The sequence below is a fragment of the Globicephala melas genome, chromosome 14 (assembly GCF_963455315.2).
Source record: "Globicephala melas chromosome 14, mGloMel1.2, whole genome shotgun sequence".
NCBI classification, from domain to species: Eukaryota; Metazoa; Chordata; class Mammalia; order Artiodactyla; family Delphinidae; genus Globicephala; species Globicephala melas.
Genome location: NC_083327.1, coordinates 72309872 through 72335201, shown reverse-complemented (window position 1 = coordinate 72335201; position 25330 = coordinate 72309872). Strand labels below are relative to the sequence as shown.

General features: G+C 43.9%; 1 protein-coding gene across 2 annotated transcripts in view; it reads right to left on the bottom strand.

The window, feature by feature from the left end:
- The window catches only part of UST (uronyl 2-sulfotransferase), a 301044-nt gene that overhangs the window by 54197 nt on the left and 221517 nt on the right, over nucleotides 1-25330 (bottom strand). For both annotated transcript variants that reach the window (XM_060283633.2, XM_030853209.3), the window contains exons 6-7: nucleotides 20798-20895; nucleotides 18801-18958 (exon numbers count right to left, since the gene is read on the bottom strand). In XM_060283633.2, coding sequence (XP_060139616.1) covers nucleotides 18801-18958; nucleotides 20798-20895 — 256 coding nt within the window. The remainder of the gene's footprint in view (nucleotides 1-18800; nucleotides 18959-20797; nucleotides 20896-25330) is intronic.

Below are 25330 nucleotides of genomic sequence, written 5' to 3'. Positions count from 1 at the left end.
GCTTCCCAGAGAAAAGAAGGCACACAAAATATTTTCATATTAAATGGATGGGGATGGGGCAGTGTAAGGAGTCCCTGAAAACCATGTGACGGAGCTTCAGGTTAAGAACATTTGCTGTGGGCCGAACAGATAGTCCTATAAATGGTAGGTTTTCTGGGGCTAATGAAGATCCATGCCTCTAGAAAAAGCTCTTGTTCTCAGCAGTAGAGCCCATGTCTGGATTTCTACCATTAATAATTTCTCCCCTTGAAGTGGACTAACAACCTCAGGAAGAACACAGTACACCACAGGAGGCAGGATGCATGGTGGTTACATCCAAATCCTGGTGCTCTGTGACCTTGGATGGGCTACTGGCATAAAGAGTATATTACCACACCCCCAGCCAACCAAGAGTTCACCCTCTGTCCTAGCTGCTGATGTGACGAATGAAAGGAAGTGCCAAAGATGTAAAATAACAAACTGACTTAATGACCAACTGAAGTTCACATCCCCTCCCTATGTTTCTAGTGCACTAAATTTAGGTGAGTAAAGCAACATATTTCCTCCTAAGAAGCTCTTTAGAAACCATTTTTAGTTCACATATAATAAAATGTATCTAAAATGATTCTTTTTCATTTGAAAAAGAATAGATACATGTATACATATAACTGAATCCCTTTGCTGTACACCTGAAACTAACACAACATTGTTAATCAGCTATACTCCAAATTGGGTCATTTGTAGAGACGTGGATGGACCTAGAGACTGTCATACAGAGTGAAGTAACCCAGAAAGAGAAAAACAAATATTGTATATTAACACATATATGTGGAATCTAAAAAAATGGTACAGATGAACCTATTTCCAGGGCAGGAATAGAGACACAGACGTAGAGAATGGACACGTGGACATGGGGAGAAGGGGAGGGTGGGATGAATTGGGAGATTAGGATTGACATATATACACTACCATGTGTAAAACAGATAGCTAGTGGGAACCTGCTGTATAGCACAGGGAGCTCAGCTCGGTGCTCCGTGATGACCTAGATGGGTGCGAAGGAGGGTGGGTGAGAGGGAGGTCCAGGAGGGAGGGGACGTAGGTATACATATAGGTGATTCACTTCATTGTACAGCAGAAACTAACACAACATTGTAAAGCAATTTATACTCCAATAAAAAAAATTTTTTTAATGATTCTTTTTGTAAGGGATCTCCTAATAAAAGAGTGATGTCATCTATATCTCTTTAAACTTCACTTTACTCATCTGTAAAATGGGAATAATGAAAGTATCTACGTCATTGCATTGTTCTGAGGATTAAATTAGAAAGTCCACATAAAAAGCCTTCAATATTATTTCAATAACTTTTTGTTGATTACTCACAATGTGCAAAGCACTGTTCTAGGGGTTGCTATTATTATCATTATTGTTAGAAATTCCCCTGGGCAGCACAAATTGTGTTACTGTCAGCTGTTAAGCCCTTCAAACTTCTAGAATTATTTATCAGGGCTCTAAGGGAGTCATAAGACAGCTAGATTTCGAGAGAGGATAGTTCAGGTGCCAAGTGCTATTAGCACGGAGAGGGCAGTTTAGGGTGTGGGAATGGTGTACAGCAGGGGTCCCCAAGCCCCGGAACATGGACTGGTACCCGTCCGTGGCCTGTTAGGAACCAGACTGCACAGCAGGAGGTGAGTGGCGGGCGAGTGAAGTTTCATCTGTATTTACAGCCGCTCCCCATCACTTGCATTACCACCTGAGCTCCGCCTCCTGTCAGATCAGCGGCGGCGTTATCCTCACAGGAGCTCGAACTGTGAATTGCGCATGTGAGGGATCTGGGTCGCGTGCTCCTTATGAGAATCTGACGCCTGATGATCTGCGGTGGAGCTGAGGCAGTGATGCTAGCGCTGGGGAGCAGCTGCGAATACAGATTATCATTAGCCGAGAGGTTTGACTGCACAGAGACCATAATAAATCGATTGCTTGCAGACTCATATCAAAACCCTATCAGTGAGCGGCAAGTGAAAACAAGCTCAGTGCCCCGCTAATTCTGCATTATGGTGAGTTGTATAATTATTTCATTATATATCACAATGTAATAATAACAGAAATAAAGTACACAATAAATGTAATGTGCTTGAATCATCCCAAAACCATCCCCCTCCCCCAGTCCGTGGAAAAACTGTCTTCCATAAGACTGGTCCCTGGTGCCAGAAAGGTTGGGGACTGCTGGCTTACAGGGGGACTGGAAGGCTGGAGGCAGGCACAAAGGAAAATGATGCAGTAGGAGGATGCAGAAGAGAAACTTCATTTGCTCACAATGAGGAGGGTCCATTCTGCTCACAGTGACGCATGAGTGAGAGAGGGACCTGGTCTCCAGTTATGGGAGAGAATGAACACTGATGAGGCATCCAGACCGTGGCATGTGCGCTTCACAATGACCAGAGACTGTCGTCAATACTCCCCATCGTCGCAGAAAGTCTGCACGACTAGACTAAAGGTTGGTGCAGTGGGTGTCCCTGGAAAGAGGCGGACGTCTCCAGAAGAGCAAGGAACATGGACTGGGGGACACAAGACAGGAATGCCACAGCTCCAGGTCCTTTCCTTGGCTATGAACCTCGGGATGCCAGTTAGACCTTGCAGCCAAACTACCCAGGTTTATGCCCCTGTCTCTGTGCCTTTCCCTCTGCTCTCCTGCGGAACATTCCAGATCTACCTCTCTGGGCTGGAGGTTGAAGAGGGAGCACAGGGACCAGCAGTGCAAGGAGAACTCAGCCACAGAGACAAGTGTCACGACTATTAAACGGGTTAATATCTATAAAGCGCTCACATGCTGCCTGGCTCATAGTAAGTGCAAAATTGATGTTTGTTAAGTAAGTGACCCAGTTGCTTCTCTCTATCAGGAAATTTCCTTCCTGGGAATAATGGGCTTTACTTATATTTTAGCAAGGAAGGTGACATTTCTGTACAATTGATACCCACCCAAGCTCTTAGGGGAACACACAGACTGTCTCAGAGCAAGGAGGAGCAACGGGCACAATTCATTCATTGGGCTGAAGAATGAATCTGCTACAGCATATTAGGAAGATGGGTGAGAAACGTATTCAGATCACGGAAATAGAATCGGGTAAGAAGAGGCCTTGGGAGTCTTTACCAGGATGCTACTGAGCCTTTAAAGAGCTGTGCCATGGAGTTAACGCCCAGGGAAGTGGCACACCCTCCTAGAGAGGATGCGTGCAGGTGACAGACTGAATTGAAGGCCTTTCACCGACCTACATAAAAAATAAGATTTGATTTTTACAATGCTTATCTGCTGGTATCTGGAGATATTTTTCAGAAAAAATATTAAAAATATAAATAAAAATCAGATCAAAATAATGGAAACAAAGAATCAGACAAATGAGAATTAAAATTCGATGATGAAACTATTTGATATACTAATGGAATAAAACTTGTTTCAACAGTCTATTAAAAATCAACAAGTTTTTTATAGTTAAGGTTTGAATTATTCAAATTGGAAAGGTTCAGGGCTACATCAAACAGAAAACAGTATAGCAAATTTTTTTTCATGCTCTAACTAGCCTTCAGGTGTGCGGTGGGGGGGGGGGGGTTGGAGGAAAAGGACATCTGGTCACCCAGGCAGGCACTCCCAGGTATTTGTCCTGGAAATGCTCAGTAAGTAACTGTGCTTTACCTAGTGTTCCCAAAACTTTGCCAGGAGGGGGTTTCAGAGAGAAGGGAAGGATGGGAGGACAGCCAGGCATCACCTCTGATGAGTAGCATTCTACAGTGGGTACTACGGGGCATCAGGAAGGTAGCAGCCATGGTCCCTGTCTTCAAGAAGTCTCTGCAGAGTTAATGCCAAAAGGATAACTCCTCTATTTCATACAAATGACCGAGGATGAGCAAGCCCTGCCTGAAGGGGCCATAGTGACAGTCTCTTCCTGTTTCACCACTGTTCACTTGTGCCCCTTCCCACAATCCTTTTTTTTTCTGATCATGAAAGTGGAAGAGGCCACCAAGCATAGTGGGTTTGGAGCCAGACAGGCTCTGCCTCTCACCAGCTATGAGACCTCAGATAGAGTACTTAGATTGTCTGGGTGTGTCTTCTCCTCAGTAGAATTTGGATAATAATATCTAATTTGCTGCACCACTGTGATGATTAAGAAGATACATGGAGGGTACAGAGCACAGTGTCGGGACATACCGCACTGTGGCATCTGCGACGCATGTGTGTTATAAAAAAGGTAGATAAAACAGAAAAGTCTAAAGGAACAAATGAAAACTACTCAGAGCCCACAAGCACAATTAACAACTGCTATTCTTTTGTTTTTTTCCCTTTTAGCTTGTTCTTCTAAGCATATTGTGTGTACACTATAAACATATTGTACAATGTAATAGTGTGTCTGATTTTTCATTAGTGGTTCAGAATGAACAATTCTTCAAAATGAAATTCCAATGGCTTCTTCATATTTCATTGCATTATTGTAAAGTCATTTATTTAACTTTCTCCATATGTTAGATATTTCTTTTTCCCCCAATTCCTGTGTCCCACAAAGACAGGCAATCTGGTGTATTGGGTAGCGCTCACCTTTGCTTAAATCCAGGTCTTGCTACCTGCTGGCTGCTTCGAACGTGGACAGAGCTTATTATCACTGAGTCTCCAGATATTCATCTGGAAATGGGATGAAGATTTCTACTTGTATTAGTTTCCCAGGACTGTCATAAAATTACCATAAACTGGGTAGCTTAAATAACAGAAATGTATCCTTTCACCGTTCCGGAGGTTAGAAGTCCAAAGTCAAGGTGTCAGCAGGGCCATGTTCCCTCTGAAGACTCGAGGGAAGAATTTTTCCTGGCTCTTTCTAGTTTCTGACTGTCCGTGCTGACAATCTTTGACATTCCTTGGCTGGTGGCAACATAATTCCAATCTCTGCCTCGGACTTCAAACGGCCTTCTTTCCTGTGTCTCTGAATTTCTCTCTCTGTATAAGGACACCAGTCATTGGATTTAGGGTCCACCCTAATCCAATGTGACCTCATCTTAACGTGATTATATCTGCAAAGACCCTGTTTCCAAATAAGGTCACGCTCACAGATACATGGGGTTAGGACTTCAGCGTATTTTGGGGGAACACAATTCAACCTACAACACTACCTAACCAAGTTGTGAGGAAGAAGTGAGTCAACATAAATCTAAGGTGCTCTGTTAACTGTAAAAGTGCTATCTTAGTGTGAATCATGACTTTTAAAGGTTTTAGGTCAAGGCACCAGTTTTAGGAAGGCAGAGTTTCAAAGTATCACATCTCCTTGAGTTTGGGTGTTCGGCCACTTCTACGGAACAGCAGTCTGAGATGTGAAGCCAAGAAGGCAAAATCATATGGAAGAATCATGGCGCCTCAGAAGCCCCAAATGCCTTAGGACTGGTCTTGTCAATTGGATGACCTCCTACTTGCTAACCTGGGCAGCCCAAGCCGGTGGGAGAATCTACAACATTGCTTCACAAAAGATCTCTGAATTTTTCCCACTGTAATCCATCTCAGATTGATACTTTTGTAAACTACAATAAAAATGAGTTATTAAAAAAAGAATCAGAGCCATACCAAATTACCATCAAAGTTTCTACAGGCTCATCTCAATTTCTACCTCGTCTCACCATGGGCTGGTAGCAAGCAGCTTACGGGCTGGCAACAGTCCTTGGACCACACTTTGAGAAGTGGTGCTCGTCTGGAGCCAGGGCCAATGCCGACACAGGGGCCCCACTGGACCGTCCTGCTCCCAGGCCTCTGAGGAGGGGGGCTAAAAGGTTCCCAGCCTTCAGCCCCATTCCGGGGGTCATGCCTGGCTGGGGAAAACAAACACACCTCCCACACCCACCTGAGTCTCAGTGTTTTCTTTGAGTTTGTTTTCCCACTGACTTACTTTCCTTTCAGTCTGGGCTTTAAAAACAGCCTTCTGAGTGAATGCAGGAGATCCCAGCTGTCCCAACACCACGGCTCATATGGAATGCATTTAGAGAGGGGAAAAACCTTGAACGGAGTGGTGATACGACTCTGAACTGGCTTGGACATGGCGTGGCTGGAATTTCGGAGCTGGCTTTTGCTTGCATTCGTCATGAAACATTTGTTATATGAGCTGCTGCTACTGCTACCAAAGCAGCTGCTGCTGAGAAGCCCTTTCAATGGCTGCGTTTTCTCCTGGACGTGTGCTGACTGACAGCGCTCGTGGACCGAGGCCCCGGACCCTCCAGGCTTGGGATACCTGTGGCACTATCCCTGCATTAGGTTAGGGAAACGACACAGGACAGCACACAAAACGGTGGTGCCTGTTTCTGCCAAGTTACACGGGCATGGTATCTTTGGATGGTCGGGTACTGCCTCTGATCATGAGAGAGTGTCTTTTTTATCAGTTCTTATAATTTACATTCTCTCCCATCAAATAAATCTCCAATATGGCCCTGATCTGTCTTCCAGGTAATTTTAAAAAAACAGTAGTTTGGGGCTTATCATAGCAAACATCATTCAGTAAAAAGACGTGGATAGATCTAGAGACTGTCATGCAGAGTGAAGTAAGTCAGAAAGAGAAAAACAAATATATAATATCGCTAATATGTGGAATCTAGAATAACGGTACAGATGAATTTATTTGCAAAGCAGAAATAGAGACACAGATGTAGAGAACAAACTTATGGATACCAAGACGGGGGGATGAATTAGGAGACTGGGATTGACCTGTATACACTACTATGTATAAAATAGGTAACTAACGAGGACCTACTGTATAGCACAGGGAACTCTACTCAGTGCTCTGTGGTGACCTAAACAGGAAGGAAATCCAAAAAAGAGGGGTTATATGTATATGTATAGCTGATTCACTTTGCTATACAGCAGAAACTAACGCAACGTTATAAAGCAACTCTACTCCAATAAAAAGTAAAAAAAAAAAAAAAAAAACACAAAGGAGTTTAACTAATAAACTACCATTAAGGGATCTTGTTTTTGTTTGTTTTGCTTTTGAAATTTCATCAGTAGTATAATCCCAAGATACGGATGCTGAAGGCAGTGCTACGGTGGCCCGATTCACATCATGGCTACGCAGATATCACATGAAAGAAACATTTATAACAGATCTAGCTAGAAGCTATACACACAAAACTGGTAATAGAATCGTAAAGTTCAGGTAGTTAGCACATTCCCAGATAAACGCAGTAGGCTGACTACAGGCCTTCAACACCTCTCCTTTGAAACACTTCACTAAAGTGACAGTAAAGGACGATAATTTTATAAAAAGATTGCAAGGACAAAGAACTGGAGAAGGATTTCAATAGAAGACAAACTTCAAACAACTTCTGGAAGATGAAAAGTGGTTGGAGGAGTGCATTGCACATGGCAGAGCAGGGTATATGCACTGGAGTGTTGGCAGAGGGGAGACATACATCAGGAGGGTCAGCTCACCCAAAGAACCCTTGAGAGAGAGACGAGTGGCACCAGGTAGCCCAGATGGGAAAGCCGGGCATGAGGCAGGTAGTCTGGCTATGAAGCAGTGGGGCCCCAAATTCCCTCCACACCTGCATGCAGCCAGCTATCTTGCAATGCTTCTTCCCCCATTCTCCACTGCCTGTGATCCGGCAATCTTAGGATTAGTCTCCAGAGAATCTGGCAGAGGCTCCAGACTGATTTGCTAACCCAGCGGAGAGAGAAGAGCATGGGCTAAAATGAGAACAATGAAGTGAATTGTGCCTGAACGTGGGCCTTCAGCTCCTGTCCCTCACCAGCAATCAAACGTGTGTCCTGCTCCCCCATTCCCTCCTCACCTCCCGTCCCCCAAGGGGATATTTGGGGGACTCTTCAGTGGGGAAACTGGATCAACTCCAGAGAAAAAAAGACCTAAAGTCACGAACACATGTTTTCCCAGCAAAACTTCTATCGCTGCCTGATCATCCCAAGTGGGTCCATTAGCTGATAAGCCTCCCCTACTGCACAGCACTTTCAATGAGCGCTTTAGTGTCTCACCCTCAAATATGAGGTCTGACAAAGATTATCAGAGGAAAGACTTCAGACTGAAAAAGAGATGCCCAAATCAACCAAACAGTGAAAAGGGTCCTGGAGCAAGTAGAGATAATGTAAGAAATAGATGAAAACACGTTTCAAAAATCTCTGTACTTTTCAGAGATTTAAGGGGGCATTGTACCCAACAAGCAAGAGCAAGATATTATGCAAAAAGATTAAAAAAGATTAGAAAAGAGCTCTTGGAAAAGAGAAAATTCAACAGAATGACTGGAATACACATTGAGGAACTCTTCCAGAGAGAAAAAGTTGAACAAATGGAAATTAAGAGAGGAAAAAAATATAAAGCACATAGAGAGGACGCACCTAGGGATTCAAATACCCGACCAACAGCATTCCAGAAATGACTCAGAGAAAATGGTGCTGATAAAAGCGTGAAAGAAGTAAAACAAGAAAAATTCCCAGAAATGGAAAACACGAGTTGTAAGCTTAAATGTATCTACTGAATACTCAGTACCCTGAGGCGTTGCAAACTTTCATAAAAGGAATAAACGGAACACTCCAGGAGAGAGAGAGAGAGAATGAAAAAGGTCAGAGAAAAAGATGTGGGAAATGAAGTGCATGTATGAAGAAATCCATACCCAGCCAAACTGGCAATCAGGTGAGATGGTAGAACACTGAGCTTTTCAGACACGCAGGGACTCAAAGAATTTACTACCTCCCACGCACCTTTTATCAGGAAGCAATTTGGGCCTATCTTGGGATAAAATGAGTTATGAAATCAAGAAATAGAATTTGAGGGATTCAGGAGATCAGGGATACAATACATTCAGTAAAATGGTAAAGGGAAGTTGCAGGACAGCTGCGAAGGGAGCTTCTGAGTAATCAGCCCAGATGGAAGCAGGAAGTTAGAGCTCTGGATGGGAAGGAGGGTAGTGGTCCTGGGATGGGGGAGCAGGTATACTTATCTGATAAAAATATGGAAAAAAATCAAAAGTAAGATTGATACAACAGATCTAATGGCACATATGAAAATTCTGATAGGTATAAATAAATCTAAGCAGATAAAAAACCCAAGGCAATAATCAATTCTAGAAAAACAATAAGTTATGCAAGAAATGAAACAAGATGATGGTGTACTACTTGGATCAGCATCGAACAAACATATGCAGTCACAGTAACGTAAACAGGGACTACGCACGTAAAACATGGATAGAGCTGTACTATAAAGATGGTGGAGGAGAGGAAGTAGAGGTAAGGGTGGTGGAATAAGAGAACTAAATAACATCTCAAATAAATACATCAAGACAATAAAAATAAAACAAGCCTGTGCATACTAGTTATAATTAGTGTGATGATTATCAGAAGAACCAGCTAACTGTGCTGAAAGTGTTTGCCTCTGCAGAACCAGACTTTGCAATGGAGAGGGTTGAAATAGGAAATGACTGCTTTTCATTACATGTCTTTTAGTACTATTTGATTTTTAATTATATATATGCACTACTTTAATATATAAAGTATAGTTAAAAAACAGGAAGGTAAAATTCTAGGAAAACGTGCTTTGAAAAGTAGCCCCAGTAGTGTCTGGCTATGACAAGGCAACAGAAGTACTTAGAAGCATACTGTAAAAACTGGAGAGGTGAGACTCTCCAGTCAGAGTATCTGAACCTCCCACTCAACAAGTAAAACTTCCCTACTCTCATCAGTGGGGAATTAGGTTGGATTTCTCTGTGGGTTTGTGGACAGTGAAATGAATATGCTTAATATAGCTCACAAGAAACCACTAAAAACAGCAATGTTCTGTACACAGGTATATTTGCAGTTTTTCACTGTGTTCTTTCACAGTCCAACACCATTTGCAAGACGTGAAAAGCTAGGACATTATATGTTGATAAAAATGTATGAGATATTAAAAAAATACAGCCCAGGAAATGATATTTTTATTTGAACAAGATTTAGTTGAACAAAAATAGAAGTTTCCATTGTAAAATGTTGAGTCATGCGAAATGGGTAAGGATTGTACTTCGCCCCAGCTGGGGGTACATTTTATAAGCAAAGAATGTCAGCAAGGCAAGACCGTGAGTCAAGGGCACAAAGACAGTTCTGAAATTCTCTGTCTGAGGCCCTTTCCACATCACCACATTAGGCCCTGGGGCGGGTACAGACCTTGGAAGTTTGGGCGTGAAAGAGCAGGAAGCTCACTGGGTCTTTTATAAAAAGATCAACTATCACCCTCTGGGGTCGGGTCTCTAATCTTTGCCCCGGCTCTAGGAGCATTTCAGCTTTGCTGAGTTACCAGGAAAGTCCAAAAATTGAAATTTGTGGTGACTAATTCCACACTTAGTAACATTCTTACTCAATGCAAAGCATATTACTGTCAAGTTCAACTAAAAACTGCTCAAAGTAGATGTGAATAAATTCCCCAGTAGAAGAAATTCACCTATAAACACAGAAGAATGCTGGTACCTCCACCACACACCCAGATATTATTAGCCACCTTTCTGTCTGGGGAAATGAATCATAAGAAAGAAAACTGCATAGCCCATGCTTGGCCACACTGTGGGGAGCATCTGGGGTTCTCCAGAGGATGAGGTTGGGACCTAGAAGAGATCCATTTCCCAGGGTGCATGAATGGGAGGTGGAGACTGGGGGAAACTTCTGGAAAGATGATTCCAAGGGCTCCTAGTGAGGGAGGCCAGGAAGACCAGAGGCAGCATCAAGGGATACAGCGAGCTCACCGGAGTCAGCGAGTGCCTGGGAACAGAAGGGGAGTCCACGCTGGTGGGCAGAGAGGGGAATCTGGGGGTCAGGCAGGGCAGTAGGTGGTATCTGGAGAGGTGTGGTGGGCTCCCCAGTGGAACAGTGCAGGACCGACTGGAGCCAATGGTTACGCCAGGCCTGGAGAGTGGCTGGGTCTTGGGTGCAGAAAAACAGAAAGAAAGCAAGGAGGAAGAATCCCAGCTCTAGGGACCTGGGAACCTGGCAGTATCCTGACACACTGTTAGGAAGTGAGGGATCCTTGGGTGGTGGTCAGGCTTGCAGAGGGCAGGGAAAGCGGGGTTGGGGGAGTGACACATGGCCCTCTGGCAACTGTGGCTTGGCCACTGGTTCTGGGATTGGTATGAGTGACTCAGTTCCAGGTTGTACCACATAGAGATCTAAGGCTGCGGATACTTTTATAAGAGAACATTTATAAGAGAACAGGCTGTGGACTGGCTTAGCAGTAGGGTGACTGAGCTGCGAAGAATTGGGGGCTCAGCTCAAAAAGGCAAGGTCAGTAGGCAAGGGCCGAGGTGGGCTGGATGCCCCTCATGCCTCCCAGGTATGGGACTTGGGACTTCTGTGTCTTCACACCTCCAGGTCTGCACTCATGTTATTTTTTTCTGCCTAACTTGCCTCCTTCCACGTCCACCTTGTGAAGAGCGATGCACCCTTCAAGGCCTGGCCCAAATATCTCCAGTAGGAAATGCCCATCCAGTTTGCGACAGCATTCATGCCAGATATGGTTTTCTTTATCTTTATACGGCTGTTGCCCAGGACTGGAGTGTATTGCAGACATGGAAACACTTGCTGAAAGTGCTTGTTGAATTTTTCTAGTATTTTCAGATTATACCTGCTATTTAGATATTAGTCTTCAAAGAAGAGAAATATTTTTGGAACGTTATTACTATAAAATCAGACCATGTGTTGAATAGAGATAATCTGTAGATTTTATTTTCAAGCATTTACCTTCAACTGCAATACATAAGAGTGCTTAGTACCCACTTAATGCTCTGTATTAGTGATTAAATATGAAGGATGTTCGGAGGGTCATAGATTCATGGAGTTTGTGGTGGTTCTGGGGACAGAAGCTTGAATGTCTGTGGTCACTTAGGACTTGATAACTGTGGGCAAAGCTATTCTACTCTTTGACTCTCAGCTTTCTTATTTAGAAAATGAGACAAAGACTCATTGTCCTCCTCAGCTTCAGAGGATTCCTGTAAGAATCAAATGAGGTCATCTTATGGAAGTGCTTTATAAATGGTAAATTGCTATGCAAATTATTATTATTTAGGAACTGTTGCTGGTGTTCGCATACAAGACTATTCACTAAGATGCCATTGCTGTGTAATAAGGAGTTTAGTTGTTTGAACATGAATGGGTGTACACACACACACACACACACACACACACACACACGTAATGCAGTACCAACCTGACTAGAATCTGAGCCTAGGACATGACTGGTGATAAACAAATCATTATGGAGAATATTGATGGTACATGAACCAATAACAGATTGGTATCCTAGTTTTTATAAATGATAATTGGTTTTTTTTTTTTTTTTTTTTTGCGGTATGCAGGCCTCTCACTGCTGTGGCCCCTCCCACTGTGGAGCACAGGCCCTGGATGCGCAGGCCCAGTGGCCACAGCTCATGGGCCCAGCCGCTCCACAGCAATGTGGGATCCTCCCGGACCGGGGCACGAACCCGTGTCCCCTGCATCGGCAGGCGGACTCTCAACCACTGCGCCACCAGGGAAGCCCGGTAATTGAGGTTTTTAAATAACTTCATTGGTGCCTGTAAATAGTCTGAATTTCTCCCAACCATCAGTTGTATTCCCGTGAAGTTCCAGAATGTTTTTGGGTTTTGTTGTAGCACAAAAGTAATAAGAAGATGGAAATAAAAAATGAGAAATAGCATGTTTAATCCAATCGTTGTAGAATGATGGATGATTTTTATAAAACCAGAGCAGACGGTACATATATTTTTAACCCACGCAAACTTATTTGTAAACTATCCCCCAATTCCCGACCCCACTGGCTCTCAGATAATGTGCTTTGGACTACTGCAATCAATTGTACTTGGAATCCTTTTGATACGATCCCATTTTCAGGCCCCATATTGGGCATAATTGTACATCTGTGTTCAAGCATTCTGTAAACGCCTGTCAGCAGATGCAAACTGTTAGGAAACCACAAGCACTTCCTTGAGAAAATGGAGAGACGCTGCCACCTGCTGGACAAAGTTTAATTCATTAACAGCGCTCTGAAGTATGCAATTCTGCATATGGAAAATAAAGGTTTTTCAAGAACTGAATCTTAGGGTCATAGTTAAAATAAAAACGCCATTAAATCACTGAACACCCATCCTATATCTACTAAATAACGTGATGCATAACAGGCTGAAAGATTCAACATTCAACTCGAGTTGATGGTAACTGGTCCTGGTCACATCTCAACAGTGGATTTCATTTAAGGTTGAAATTTTAGCGCCCTGATATTTCTGCTAAGAGTTCAGGCATACAAATAGATGATTTTTAAAAAACCCTCAGTGACTTGCATGGTGTGTGTTTTTCAGTCCTGAGCATGTCACTGTAGTAATATTTCCATTAAACTTATTCCCTGTGCTTGTTTCAGGAATAAAGTATTGGCCAGAATATAATTGTTCCTCTCCTTCTAAGTCAGAAATACTATTTCCTAAAGGCATGCGATTTCACAGTCAGGTCAGCTGTCACTGATGAAATAAGTGAAGGGTGATCAGTTTCTTCTTCTCCCCCCCCCCCTTTCCTTCTTTCATGTAGAAGTTACAGAGAGAGCTGAAGCCCTAGTTCCTCCCAGATAATGGCCCTGTCTCTCTCCTGTAATGTGGTTGGCAGGTTAATAGCTAATTATTGAACACTTAATCATATGTTAAGCTCTGGGCTAAGGGCTTTACATGGATTCGATCAGGTTCATCTCTCACAACAACACTGTGAAGTAGACAGTACTGTTTATGTGCTGTCAGATGGGGAAGCTATGGGGTACAGGGGTTACACCTTACCTCTGGTTATCCAGTTAAGTGGAGAACGGGCTTTAATGCCCGGGCTGCCTACTCCAGAGCCTGTGCCCTAATAATTATGATATTCTGTCTTCTGGACAGAAATACATATGGTATGGAGAGAGAAGGGTGGACAGTGTGACCAGAGAGTGTGTTGGGATCGCCGGCTTAGGGAAGAACGGATTCTGAAGGAATGACCCTGCAGCGAGGATTCGTCATGTCCTCTAGGTGGCGATAGTCTCCATAACTAAACCTGGGAATTACGAAGGCAATGGGGACTGCCTGTGGTTTTTGCGGGGCGGGGGGCGGGGGGAAGCACCGTATAATTGTGCTAACCAACAGAAGGTAGAAAGAGCCTTAAAACCTTCCATGTGATACTTTAGTATCATAATAATATAGACCTTAGCGATCAACCACCCAAAGCTACATTTGCTCGGGTCCTCTGGGCAGAACCACGGCAGAAAGAGGACAAGGAGTCTCTTCAAACTCCCAACTCAGTGTTCTTTCCTTAAAAAATAACTTTTCTTGGGCTTCCCTGGTGGCAAATTTTCTTGGGCTTCCCACGTGGCTTCCCTGGTGGCTGAGAGTCCGCCTGCTGATGCAGGGGACACGGGTTCGTGCCCCGGTCCGGGAAGATCCCACATGCCGTGGAGCGGCTGGGCCCGTGAGCCATGGCCACTGAGCCTGCGCGTCCGGAGCCTGTGCTCCGCAACGGGAGAGGCCACAACAGTGAGAGGCCCGCGAACCGCATAAAAAAATAATAATAATAACTTTTCTTTATGAATAATAGGACAATTTTAATTTTCTATGTAAATATCCTCAGATTTGAATACTGCAATGCAAATGAACTCCAAGAGTACACTGCTATACCCTTAATAGGAGTCTAATTATCATTCATGCCTAGGAAAAAGATATTTAAATTTGTACTTTATTTATCATTGTTGTTAATAAAAAATATTTAAGTATAAGCATTTTTTTAAAAAAAAAAAAACAAAGCACCCAATTTATGAATGAACTTAAATCCTCAAAGTTAGCACGAAAGTCATTTTGTTTGGAATTAGACATTTTTCCTTTGTAGTATAGTTGGTGGCCAGATTCTCAAGACAGCCCACAGAAGTCTTGTAAATTCTCTACTGAGGTTCCAGTGTTTACATTTGTAACGGAAACAAGTTGAAAATGAATACTAATGTAATGCTAGTCACGGAAAGTATTTAGAATACAAGGGAAAAGGATTGGAAAGTATTTAAAATGCAAGGGAAAAGGATTAGCTTTCAAGTCCTCACATAGTCCTCACGTAGGAGGGTTAAAATATCAGGTCCTATTGTTCCATATCTGGATGCTAAGTGGCACTGCTGAACTGGAACAGCTGGGTTACTCACCAAGTCAGGGGCGGATATGGGAGACGCTGATATAAGGACTTTTCCTATCACAGATATTCACTTATTCTCTGTCTTTAATTAATTTTCTTATTTATTGTGGTCTTTAACACCACGGTGATTTTAGCTCCTAAAGAAACTATGACTAAGAAAGCGTGTCCCTTTTTAAGAGCTAAGGGGGAAAAGCATTCATGAACACGTTAACGCTTGTGGCTCAGAAACTCTTAAGTTGTAGCCCTTTGGTTCACATTTCGGTGGATGACCATGGAGCTGTCTCTCCAATTCTTTGGGCCGGCTCCAAGCTTCTCGTTTTTGAAAGTTAAGTAATGAGCAGATGTAATCGAGATTAATCAATAAAAAATGAGACCGCATAAGTTAAAGAAGTGAGGTCACTCTTACCCAGTAAATCTGTTTCGGCCTTGGTTCCCCCAATTCAAACTCATACCCAGGTTGGGCGGAGTTTACTGAGCCCTCACTCCAAGGTACTGGCCTCAACATTAGCAACTGCCCTTGGGCTGGCGGGAAACACCAGAGTGTGTTCTCCTGGTTATCCACCAGGCTACAACTTTCATTCTTATTTCATCTCGAGTACTTACTATCTTCAACTTCTTCTGAGATACACTACCTGGGTCTCCACAGAATGCAAACATTAATATAAAATGACTAAATTTCAAAAAATTTATGAAGACTAAGTTTCTCAAATATTTTTGGTAGGAGACAAGTTTACTCACCAGCATATACCTTCTTACAGGCAATGAATGGGGTGAGGGAGCACAAACAGTTGACCTATTATTTAGCGAAGTTATTAACTTCTCTAAATGGTGGGTTATTGGAACCCACAGTACTGATTGGAAAGAATTAATGACTATCTTTCCAATCTAGAATAAGTGACAACCCATTTGACTAGCGGACGTTATTTTTACCAGCTCCCCGGTTATTGTTATTAGTGTTTTTTGTTCAGCAGTGAGACTGGTCTAAATACTTTTCGTCTTGCTGGAAGGGGATGACTGAAATCCGCACACACCTGCATTTTTAAAATAACAGGATGAGCACCAAAGAAAAATGGCCAGTGGAATGTTTGCCTCTTAATCCAGCTCCATGGTCCGTTTAATCTACAAATATTTAAAGGTCTCAGATTTTAGTGTTTCTTCCCTCTGTCCTCTAGTCTACTCAGTTATAAAATTCTTGTATAAAGGGCAAGAGCAAGGATTTTAGTGGGCCATTATCTGTGAGTGTAGATTGAAAATGCACGGGTGATGAGGCTCTGGTGTGAACGATGAAGGGACCTGCTGCTTCTCTTCCTTTAACCTATTCGATACCAGCTCACTGATTTGTGACCATGAGGAAACAATACAGGGGCTTAGTCTTTGCAGAGGCTAAAATATACCAGAAAGCTGGCCAGGCGAGGATGCTCATCTCCTGTCCCCTGCTTCAGGGGATGAGGAAACTCTTTGGGACAGAGCCACTGTGGAGCTACTTGGCCTTCAAGGTTACCATAGAAAAATCTCACAGGAGGTGCCCGAGAGACCACAAAACACAGGGGAAGTTACTGCAGAATCACTCAAATGTTCACTTTGTTGTCTACGTGCCGTGTGGCAGCGGAGACCATTACACTGGAGTGATATGCAAAATATTTAACACCAGTTCCACTCAGGAACTAAATTAGAACAGTTGTTGAGTCCTGGGCCAGAGTCCTGAAGACCCCCTTGCGGTGGTGGGGGAGGGGGCGGTGAGGGGGGGTGTGTGCGTGTGTGTGTGGAAGTGCCCCCGGAGGGTGGGAGCCCAGGGCAGTGTAGACGTGTCTCGCTGTTTTAACCACTAGTATAGCTGGACTGTGTGAACTGGTAATGTGTTGGCTGGCCTGCGTTCTCCCTGGGGCAGCAGCCTCGGAAGTATTTCATATATTGCTATGCCGAACTCAAAGGGGAGAAAAATCTTTATAGGTGGAAAGATCACAGCTAAAGACAAAAGAGCTAACAGTCACTCAATCTTCAAAAATATGTTCTACTTTAATGAATGGGCTTCTAGATCACGGGACGAAGGCCTACAATTCCCGAGAAGTCAGGTATTTAAATGAGGAAAACAGCTGGGAAGTGAAGATGATACATCCTGACAACAGTAGGTAAGTGAGCCCTTGGGGCTAAAAGTTTTGTTTGTGGTTTATTTGTATTTAGGAAGAACAAAGATTAAAATGTCCTCTTCTGAGTTATCAGACCTACACTTCTGGTGTTGACCCTTGGTGTGCTGGGCTGTGACATCCTGTGAATCCTGTCAATCCCAGATCCCAGGATGGATGAAGTGCGTGGTGTGGCCTCACCCATACTCTTCCCAAGTGCTGGGATAAGAGTGTGTTCTTCTTATCTGACAGCTATGTGTCTCCAAGACCCAGTCAGCCTTTTATCTCATACTGTACATCTCACACCCCCACACCCCCACACACTATACAACAAGAGAAAGCCAAAGAAGGGAAATAACAATGAATAACGTAAACCTTTTCTTCAAAGGAGCCTGATTTTGGGTGAGACTCCTCCTTGCACAAAGACCAGAGTTTACTTTGTCCTACAGAGCTAAAAACGGGTCCCAGGAGAACTCTTTAAATTCTTTGAACTCTTTAAATTGCCCAGAGTTGAAAGAGCAAAGGAAGGCCCTATTTCAAAAAACGACAATTTAGAGTTTGTTATGCTTCTAGCTGTTCCAACCACACTTCTTGCTGCGGAGACACACCTCGAGGTCCATGGTCATGTAAGTACATGCGAGTTTGCCTCTGAATAAGAGTGTTGGGAGACCAAGGCAAAATCACCTTCCCCCAGCGAGTCCCTGGTCGTGGTAGGGCCACCCGATGGAACCGAAGTCAGGGCTCCTGCAGGCAGAACCAGTTCACCGGGGCATCAGCACCTGTCAGTGATGCAGGTGTGGTACGAGGTCCCTGCCTGGCTGCGTGGCATGTGAGGCAGAGGCTTCGTTGGGGAAGCCCTTCCTCTGTGCCTCGTTTCTACAAAGCAGAATAACACCTTCCATTTCCCGACAACAAAACAAAACCATAAACGGATTAGTGAAGAGGTATTGTTGAGGCAGCAGTAGATGAAGAACAGGAAAGAAACAAACAAAGTTGAGAAGAACAAATGATGGACTTCTGAAAGTAATGATTTTACAGTGACACTACGGGCAACCCTTATAATCGCTTTGCTGCATTCTCCTTCTTCTGTTTGGACACCACTCCATCTATTAGAGCAAAATCATAATTGCATTCTCAATGTGCTGCTTTATGGACTCTATGCGCCAGGATTTGCTTTTGTCAAATGGAAGTAGGGCCAGAGTTACCTCATCACACTCCCCCAGGGCTCCAACACACACCTGCCCGTTCACTGGTTCACCCCAGCACCAGGACACGGCCCACGGGAATGCTGCCCATCTCACTTTCCAGAGGGAGAAATGGAAGCATCTGGCCTTTAAAACACGGTGAGTTTATGTTTGGGCCTGAAGCTCAAGGTTTCGGTATCTAAATCTCGTGGTTCTAACCTTGCTTTGAAGCCAGGGGAGCTCCCCTTCACTAACAGAAGAGATGATTTCACGCCTGTATTTCCCGAGTCCTTTTCAAGGTGAGTAAGCCTCAAAACAGAGAAGCACTTGCTTACAGACAGAGTTACCTGGGTCTTTGTAGATACTGAGCACACCCTTGAAGTAATGAGGTAAAAATCTTTCCAGTAGAAGCAGCACATCTTCCAACTCTTCCAGAATCCCCACAAGCAGGAAGTTTTCATTCACGTTCAGCTTTGCTCTTTCAAGGGCCCACTCACCAGGCTCCCTTTATGGATATAAAAATGATTTTGAAATCAAAGATTGGTCTTCGCATTGCAGCAACAACGTGCTGGAAGCTTCTCCCTTCTCCCACCCATCCCCAGTCACATACGTCCAAATCCCACTTTCTCCAGGGCCCAGCGAGCCCCACCTAAACGTCTGTTAAGAGAAAATGGGCCCAGGCAGCTAGGTCTCAATAAACGCTGATTAGAATGGCCTTTTAATAGGAGGACCAAACCGAACCCATGAAGTTAGAAGTTTTGAAATATGAAACTTACTGATTTTGATTTCTGTAGAAATCAAAATAGGTGTCAGGTCATGACCACTAATCATCTTATTCTTTTGAGGAATTTAAAAAGAAACTCTTTTTTTTTTTCCTTCAATTACAGAAGGAAAACAGCCTCATCTTATTTGTAAGGCAGATCTGTGAGCCAACAACACTGATATGAATGTAACGCCTGGCTGGCGTTGACTGTCTGGGGGAATTTGGGCAAGCCAGGATTCTTTTTTGAAAATGTTTAATAATCCTTACTTAGCTCAAATAGTTGTCATCAAGGTGGAACAAGGTGACATTTTGAAAGCATTTTGAAAATCATCACGAGATAAGGCATCAGAAGTCCTCGCCCCAAGATTGGGAAATATATAATTTTAAAAGTACTTCAAGGAGTTAGAATCTTGTTTCTTGGAATAAATATCCTCATTTTGACAGAAAGCGAGTCAACTGGCCCCAAACCTTCCCAGGATCTGAAGCCCTGACCGTGAAGCAGAAGGCATTTACTACAGGGGCCAGGGTGGGTGAGGGAGGCCTCCTGAGCTCAGGAGTTTATAATGAAGCAGAAAACTGACACTTCTGGCCCCAGAATTCTGACCGTAAACCAACTGGTTAACTCGGCAAAACGTCAATAATAACAACACACATAATAACGAAGCAGCAATCACAGTGTAAGCAAAAAGTACGAGTGAGCTGCAACTTGGAAACAGCCGTGTCCCCCCCAACCCCCAGTCTCTTAAGGAACACAACGACCTTCTAATCAATGTCTCCTTTCGGGGAAAGTGCCGCTTCTGGCAGCAGGGTTTATCTTCCACCGAGCAAAGATAATATTCATCGTTACCACCATTTCTCCTGGAGGCCACACATTCGTCTAGTACAACGAATTTCAAGTGTAGCTAGACCAGAATCACCTGGCAGGTGGTCACAGATGCCTGGGCCTCACCTCAGAGACTGTGATCAGGTGAGGGTTCCTAACAAGTACCCCAGGGATGCAGATGCAGGAGGTGGGTGGACCACACAGAGGGCCCTTTCTATCTGAATAAGTCACTTTCTAAAGAAGGTCTTGCAACCAAGTAAGGTTGGGGAGGGATCACTAGAAAGGACTTTCTTCTCTTTCTACTAAGCATGCCTCAGGAGAGAGACACTCTGGAATTTTGGGTGCGAGCATCTAGTGTTTCAGACCCAATCAGACACACCACACTGGCAAGGACAGCTGTGGGTGCAGCACAGACACTACAGAGGAGCAGGTTGGGCGCACCCCCTGGGCTTCACTAGCTCATGGGCTGGGGAGTGACAGGTGTACGTCAAAGGTGAAGAAGAGTTTGGCTGGCATTTCAGTTACACAGCTTTACGGGTGGTTCCCAAGGCCTCTGCCGGACCTTGATTTGTTCATTTCTTTATTTACAGGACATTCAGAATCTCAAATGCCATCTTGAAAGATTAACAGTAAATAGTAACTGAATTCCAGAAGTTAGAGAGACTGGGGACGCAGAAGACGCCCACGCAGTGCCAGTTGGTGGGTTTCCCGTCATTGTTGTCCAAGTGAGCATGTCATGAGCCTGTTTCGGTCCTTACCTGCATCTGGGATGCTGTCCACAAAAGTACGGAATGATGTAAAACAACCTGGGGTTGGAACACTCAGGATAGTTTCCAAGGATACACTCGTTGATGTCCTAGAAGAGAAAACACAGCAGTGAGATGTCTGGCGGTCTCTGCAGGGCTTTGTCTAATGTCATACAGTGTAAGTAAAATTGATACTTTAATGATACGGGAAGGCCTTGAGAAGATGTACAGAACTCATGGATTTCATGAGAAGAAATGAAATCCCTTTTTTGCCTTGCACCAGCCTGCTTCACTGGCCAGGTACACACATGGTCAGAGCATTTCACAGAGTGCTTGGTCTGTTGCGTTAAATGAATTTCTGCATTTCCCAGTGGCCTGAAGTCTCTAGCTAGATGACAAGCATCTTGGAGCAGTTCGACTGACTGTGGCTAGCTGTGGCCCCAGCAGTTATGAGAAACTGGGAAGTATACAGTGGACACTTAACAAATATTTGTTGAATGAATTCAGTATGACTTAATTCATTCAGACTTAATCAGAGATCCCTGTACAGCCAGTCCCGTAAAAATGTGTTTCCCTGTGTATCCACACGTCCAACAAATACTTATTAAGTACCTACAATAGTCACATAGAGGGTCTGTAAATTTTGGAGGGGCTGTAAAACCATTTCTAATGTTATATTAGGTTAGGAAGTGGCCGGATGTTTGTATATAGACATTCTCTCACTTTCAAAAGCAACAGTTGTGATTTTCAAATAGAAAATTTGGAATTTCTGCATAGAAAGTTTCTCTTCTATGAGGTTGAGTGCAGTGTCTTTGTCAGCATTACTAGAGCTTACAATGACATGAAAAGAAGGGCTAAAAATCCTCTTTCATCAAGGCAGATTACACTGGATACCCTAGATAAGACATGTCTGGTTCTTAGGTATTTCTAAGGAGAAAAGATAACCCAATTTACAAACAAACCAAACAGCTATGGGATGTTTCTTCAGACACAATACTGGCAAGGCAAATTAAGAGTGGATATAACTCAGCAAACACGGTCCTATGGTCAATGAAGTTTATGAGTCAGTTGAAGCCACTGAATCTAATACGATTAGGGTAAATGGTTAGTTATTAAAAGGTTTTTTTTAGTTCAAGTTGGGAGTTGGAAAATATAACTTAAATATCTATTTTTTTCAACATTTTCTTTTCCCTCTCATGCTTCTTTGGTTTATATACCACTTAAATAAATTACACAATTACAGTAACAAATTCAACCGGAATAAAGAGATTCAGGAACAGACACACTCCAGCTGCGCACCTGAGCCTTGTGTGGGAAGCACAGGTGCACAGTTCGCAGAGAGGAGTATACGAGAAGCACGTGGAATGGTGTACGTCAGCCCATCCAGCCATGCATGAAGTGAAGGCAATAAGAGCACCTCACTGCATATGAAAACCCATTACAAATGCATGATGTTAGACCCCAAATACCTTTCTAAGAAGAAACTGACACAGAGGGATGTATGTATAAGACTATTCATTGCTATAAGATTTATTACAACAAAATATGGCAGAACGTACAGGTCATTAATGGGGGATTGATTCACAGAGCAGTTATGGCACGTTCCTATGATGAAATACTGGGCACCCAGCAAGGATAAGGAGGAGCTACACGCACTGTCCTGAAAAGTGTCTGTGATGAGTTTTCAGATGAAATAAAGTCAATTATAGGACAATATGAACATGTAGGACAACATAAAAATAAAATGTGTTTACATAAGGACAGAAATATCTGGAAGGGGCTTCCCTGGTGGCGCAGTGGTTGAGAGTCCGCCTGCCGATGCAGGGGACGCGGGTTCGTGCCCCGGTCCGGGAGGATCCCACATGCCGCGGAGCGGCTGGGCCCGTGAGCCATGGCCGCCGAGCCTGCGCGTCCGGAGCCTGTGCTCCACAACGGGAGAGGCCACAGCAGTGAGAGGCCCGCGTACCGCAAAAAAAAAAAAAAAAAAATCTGTAAGGATAAACACCAAACTGTTAAAATAAGTCATTTATGGTGGTAGATGTAATGGAAGATGGGAATACACTGAACTTTATTTGTTTTTGAAATGTTAGCTTTAATTATAATATATATATTTTAGTTTTATCATCAGAAAAGTTTAAGGAGATCTACACATTATAAAACAAACTAAAACTTGTATAGAGGGTGACCAGGCTTTGCCATGAGGATGCTCTGACCTCCCTTCCTCCCTCACCCTCCAGGTATCCTCTGGCAGTTGGCTTCCCCCAGGGACCTGAGCCTTAGGTCAGGGTGACCCAGGAACTGGGCTGGGGTCAGAGGGAGGGAGCTAGGAGCTGGGTGGGAAGCAGAGCACAGGAGACTCCGGGCACGGCCAGTGTGGTCAGGAGGGTCTGTCCTCTGAGGTCGAGATTTCACAGCAAATGGCTGAGTAAAATGGTGGTGATTTAGGGGGTGTCCAGAGATCTGCCCCACACACAGTCAGCCCCCCAGAAACCTGCATTAACACGAGGGGCGGGGCAACTGAGCCCACCCAAGCCTCCTGCAGAGACTCTCACAGCGCCTGCGCTTCTCTGAGTTCACTTTACAGCGGCCTTTTAAGAAGAACTTGTGTAACTGTTTGTTTAGTTGGTGACTCCAGGAGAGCCCAGATGCCTGTTCACTGCATCTCCAGCGCTTAGCACCCTTCCTGGAAAAAGCAGAGGTGCAATAAATACTCAGCGACTGAATGAGCAAATGGCAGAAGGAACAAGCCAAGACACACACCCCTGATTCTGTTCCCAGAGATCCTGGCCTGGGGCTCGCAGGAGGGGGCAGAGGGCATCGGTTGGTGGGGAAGGGGAGGGCTGACGACTGCAGGGGCCTAGGAAAGACGTTTCTCTACTGGAATCCACAAATAACCTCTCAAGGTCAATTTATGGGAAGACATAAATTCCTAGTTTAAGAATTACTGTTAACAATTCTTCCTTTCTTAGAGCAAGGCATGTCGCAGGAGATTTCAAAGGGTTCCATTTGAGCCCATTAGGTTGATGGATGGTGTTGGCCACAAGCATCTTATGGAAATGCTATAGGAGGACATAAATACAAGATGACTCAGATGTAAGACCAAGCGGAAGCAGGAAACGAGCTGTGAAGACCCACGCACTCAGCTGCCTACGGCTTGGCCACGGTGAACACTCATCTGCTTCCCGGCAGCTCAAGGACGCGGGGCTTCGGGAAGCTGCTCCTGGCCACTCACACAGTCCACTCTTACTGGAACCCAGAACTTCAGTGAATGACCTTTCAGTGTTTTGGGCAACCAAATGTGACAAGTGTCAACACAGCTGTTCCTCCAGTGCTCTGCTCCAGTCCCCCCCAGGGCCATACGGTTTCCCCCCAGAATTAATGGTTTTACTTTTGGCGTTAGGCTTCGCCATCTTGTGTTGTTTTACACTCCCCTTTTTATACTGAAGTTCTCTTTGTCCATATATAGTTTAAAATGATTATGCAATTTCATTTTTTCTTCCCATGCAGTGTTTCTAGGATAAGGTTGTTTTAAACGAAAACCTTAATATTTATTTTAAGACTTGCTCTAAGGTCTTCACGACGGTGATGATTTAGCCAAGCGGGCCCGCTTGCCAGACTGCTTGCCAGTGCTTGATCCACGATTTGCTTATCTGGTCCTTGGATCTTGGCAGCTGCCATGGCACCCCACAAAGTGTCCACGACTAGCCCTCTTGTAAGACTGGGTTTCAACAAAAGACCCCACTCTCCCCACATTCTCAATTTATTTGGGAAATGAGATATTCTCTAGGAGCGAACATTCCAGATAACTGAGTCCTTTTAATTGCCAAAACTACAAAAAAAAAAAAAAAAGGCCAATTTTGGTTGAAATTTATTCTAAACTGTGCTATTTTTAAAAGCATACACTTATACCCTCTAGGTTTTCTTAGTGGCTTCACCTTCTTCCACTTTGATTGGACAGCAAAATCACGTTCAATTGATTTTCTCCCGTAACATTTTCACTGGATAGACTGTGATGAATAACACGCACCTGTCAAATGCCAAAGGGCCCTCAGTGCCCAAAGGAAACCCCAGTCACTACAGCCAGATCCCTGGGGGTCACTCCCGAGTCCTCTCTCACCCTCACTGTTCACGTCACTCAGTGGCCCGACCCTGCAACCTGACCCCTAAATGGTTTTCTAACGCGCCTTCTGGCATCCATTCCACACCTCAGGCCCTGCTCAGCTCCTTCGCAGCTGGTTAGTATCTCTTCCTTTCATTTCTTCTCCCTGAACACATTCTACACAAAGTTGCTGCAGTAACTTAGCTGAAATGCAAATTCAACCACTTCACCTCTCTGTTCAAAAGCTCTGAAGGACTCTTAGTGACAGTGCAGTGGCAATAAGGATCAAGTAGGGCACCTGTTAAGAAATGCTAATTCCCGGACCCCACCTTGATTTAAGGGAGAGCTTGATTTAACAGGCTTTTCTGGGGACGAGGCTAGAAATCTGCATTTTATTTATTTATTTTTATTTATTTATTTATTTTAACATCTCTATTTGAGTATAA